Genomic DNA, 2967 nt, shown 5'->3' on the forward strand with positions numbered 1-2967 from the left:
TCCTGCTGATCTTAATTTACAGCAGAATAAAAGTATGTGATATTGTCGTGAATGAGGACAGGGGATCAATTTTTGGTTATGCAAATAAAACATCTTTTGTTTCACTCTTTTTCAAACAAACTTCTAACTTAATATTTGTACAATTTTACTGCTTATTTTAGATGCATCCCTCCTCACTTGTAAAAGCAACTAAGGAAGTAATACATAGTATTTCAGTTTACTAAGAATTAATATTATTCTGATTTGGAAAACAGGGGAAGAGTATGGTCACTGAGTTGCAATCAAAGTTTAATTACTGTTTTTCAATTAGATATCAGAATAGATTTCAATAGATGGTATTTTGCTAAGTAATTCTGGAACCATCGTCTATATCACTAAAACTGGTATTCCAAAGGGAATAAGAGGTTTAAAAAAATACCAATAAAAGCATTTTTTTCTTCACTTTTGATTATTCTTTTTTATTTTTAGAAGTCAAATGTGTCAATATAGTATTATTCCTAAATCATCCATCCTCTATTTTGATTTGTTAGTTTACTATCATTGTTTTCAGTTATGAAATTTTGAAGTCTCTTTGGAATACTAATTTCATACTTATAAGGTTTCTTCACCTTTTCTATTCCACCCTATTTCCCTGAATAGTTTCTCAAGACAGTTGCTGATGTAAAGTTTAATATAAAATATTTAGTCACAAAATAGTATTGCTTTTTATGCACATTGTGGCAAGATTCATTTTTTTTTCAATAAAAACTATACCATCTTCCATAAAATCCTAAACATATTAAGAACTGTGATGCAGAACAAAATTACACAGGGTGAAACAGGTACCAGCACAACAGTGAGATTATATTACATCAAAATTTTTTTAATGGTCCCAAATATATACTCAACAACTAAGCATACACTCAGGGGGCAAAAAAAATAAAATAAAAAAATAAAAATAAAATAAAAATTATGACACAAAAGTGACCACATCTAGAATTCCACTCAATCTTTAATCAAGAAGGGACAGACAAATCCCCCACCTCCAAAAAATTCTGCAGTTTAAAGGGCAAAAGGGAACAGATTAAAAAAAAAAAAAAAGAAAAAAAAAAGAGGAAACTTTATATTCGGCCCTCCCCATAGAGGTTTTTAAAACCTGTTGTAGCTTGACTAAAATGTTCAGAATGTATGATTTCAAAGGCAGGTCTCTTTATATAAAGAAACTGCTGGCATTCTTAACTAGTGAAGAATTATGGCAAAAGAGCCTTTTCTTCACAAGTCTCATACATGGTCCAAGAAAGCATATTCTGATTGTAGCAACTGACCAGCCAATCCAGAGTTCCACTAACAAAACTCCTGCCCTGTTGGCTTTCTTTCTTTTTTTTTTTTTTTCCATTTCCTTCCCTGAGAAAAGGGCAATGTGTGGTCCAAGCTGGAGAGCTCAAAGGTCCTTTCCCCTAAATGTAGAATTTCCCCTTCTTCTGCTCCTTTGAATTGGCACTTGTTTGGCAGAAATCCATTTGTATAGGTTGATCTGTGTCACACACAGTAATTCACAAAAGATTGCTACTTTTTGTGGGTTTTGGAAAAATTACTCTCCCCCCAACTGGTATTGATCTTAGGCAGTTGCCATTATGATGACTCAAGTTTTGCTTTCTTTGACAAAGGTAAAGTTTCTTCCTTATCTTCATCTTCATCATCTTCCTCGTCATCATCAGGATAATCTACAAGCCCCACTAAGCCTCCCTGCAAAAAACAAAAGGAAAAAAAGATGCAATTAATTCATATGAAAATGAAGTAGGTATGTCTAATTTCCAAAGAAAATGACAATGTTGTTACTGCAGTATTTTTTTTTTTTTTTTTACAGGATCACCAATACATTTGAAACTTCGTTAAAAAAATTCAATAAGCACAAAACTAATGTCTTTTGGAAGTGCTTATTAGTATACATCCAAAATAGAGCTCTACCAAATGAAACTATCCTACCTAATGGGGATATATTAGGTTGAAATTAAAGAAAATCCAAACTGCTTAGCAAAAATAGTCACTGCAGCTCTCTCTGTTTAAAGGTGGAAATATCTTTTATCTAAGATTGAGAACTGGACTGCAGCAATGAGCGATCTGGCAGCACTTCAAAGACAATACGGAACATCCTTCAAATTGAATCATCAATTAAGATAGTTCTATAACATGGTCTCTTTTCACTAATGCTAATTTTAAAATATAGTAATTTTAAATAACTGTACTATATGTTAAATAACTCCACGAATGAGATGTGAAGGTCGCACAATTTAAACAAGTTTGGGAAATGTAAAACTTAAAATGCTTTTTAACAGCATTGTAAGCGAGTTCATGTTAAGTGAAACACGAGGACCTGAGGTTAGAGTATCCACGTCTAAATAAATAATTTGATCTTCAGAAATACTGAACTCTCAGAATTCCCAATTACTAAAATACTTTCAGATTTCTGAAGTTTAGCCTATATATGACTTAGGGGATGCACCGATAAGAGATTCTGGGGGCTGATATCAATAGTTGTTTTTTAAGGAGGCATATCGGCCAATACAAATGCAATTTCTGATACCACCCTGGCAGCTTGGAGCTGCGTGCAGCTGTTAAGTCTGTTAGGGTGGAAAGCGGGGCCGGGGGGAGGGAAGGGGCATGTGGGGGGTAGATCAAGGCCCCTGTGGTGAGGGAGGAGCGGGGCTGGGGCAAGCACTGCCCACCTGGTGTGGGGATGGGGGACACCGGATGGAGTGATGGGTTGTTTTGGGGGCACAGGGAGGGCGGCTCCTGCTGCCACACACCGCTCATCCAGGGACTCATCTGGTGCTTGCCCACTTATCCGGTGCATCCCACCAGATACCCCCGCTGCTGGTCTGAGAGGGTGGGGGCATGTGCCCCTGGATCTGCGTGGGACGGGGCGGGAAGAGCCCTGTGCAGCCCCGGCCCCACCCCACTCCACCCTGCACAGACCTGGGGTTGGGG

At 37.1% G+C, this 2967-nt stretch overlaps 1 protein-coding gene across 5 annotated transcripts in view; it reads right to left on the reverse strand.

Moving 5' to 3' along the window:
* Positions 1–841: 841 nt before the first annotated feature.
* PPP4R3A (protein phosphatase 4 regulatory subunit 3A) overlaps positions 842–2967 on the reverse strand; it is a 63580-nt gene continuing 61454 nt past the window's right edge. For 4 of the 5 annotated variants that reach the window (XM_025191251.1, XM_025191250.1, XM_006035093.3 and 1 more), the window contains one exon: positions 842–1725. In XM_025191251.1, coding sequence (XP_025047036.1) covers positions 1612–1725 — 114 coding nt within the window. In that variant the 3' untranslated portion in view covers positions 842–1611. The remainder of the gene's footprint in view (positions 1726–2967) is intronic. The other variant, XR_003091689.1, reaches the window with a different exon arrangement.

Source organism: Alligator sinensis, unplaced genomic scaffold (genome assembly GCF_000455745.1).
Source record: "Alligator sinensis unplaced genomic scaffold, ASM45574v1 scaffold608_1, whole genome shotgun sequence".
NCBI lineage: Eukaryota > Metazoa > Chordata > Crocodylia > Alligatoridae > Alligator > Alligator sinensis.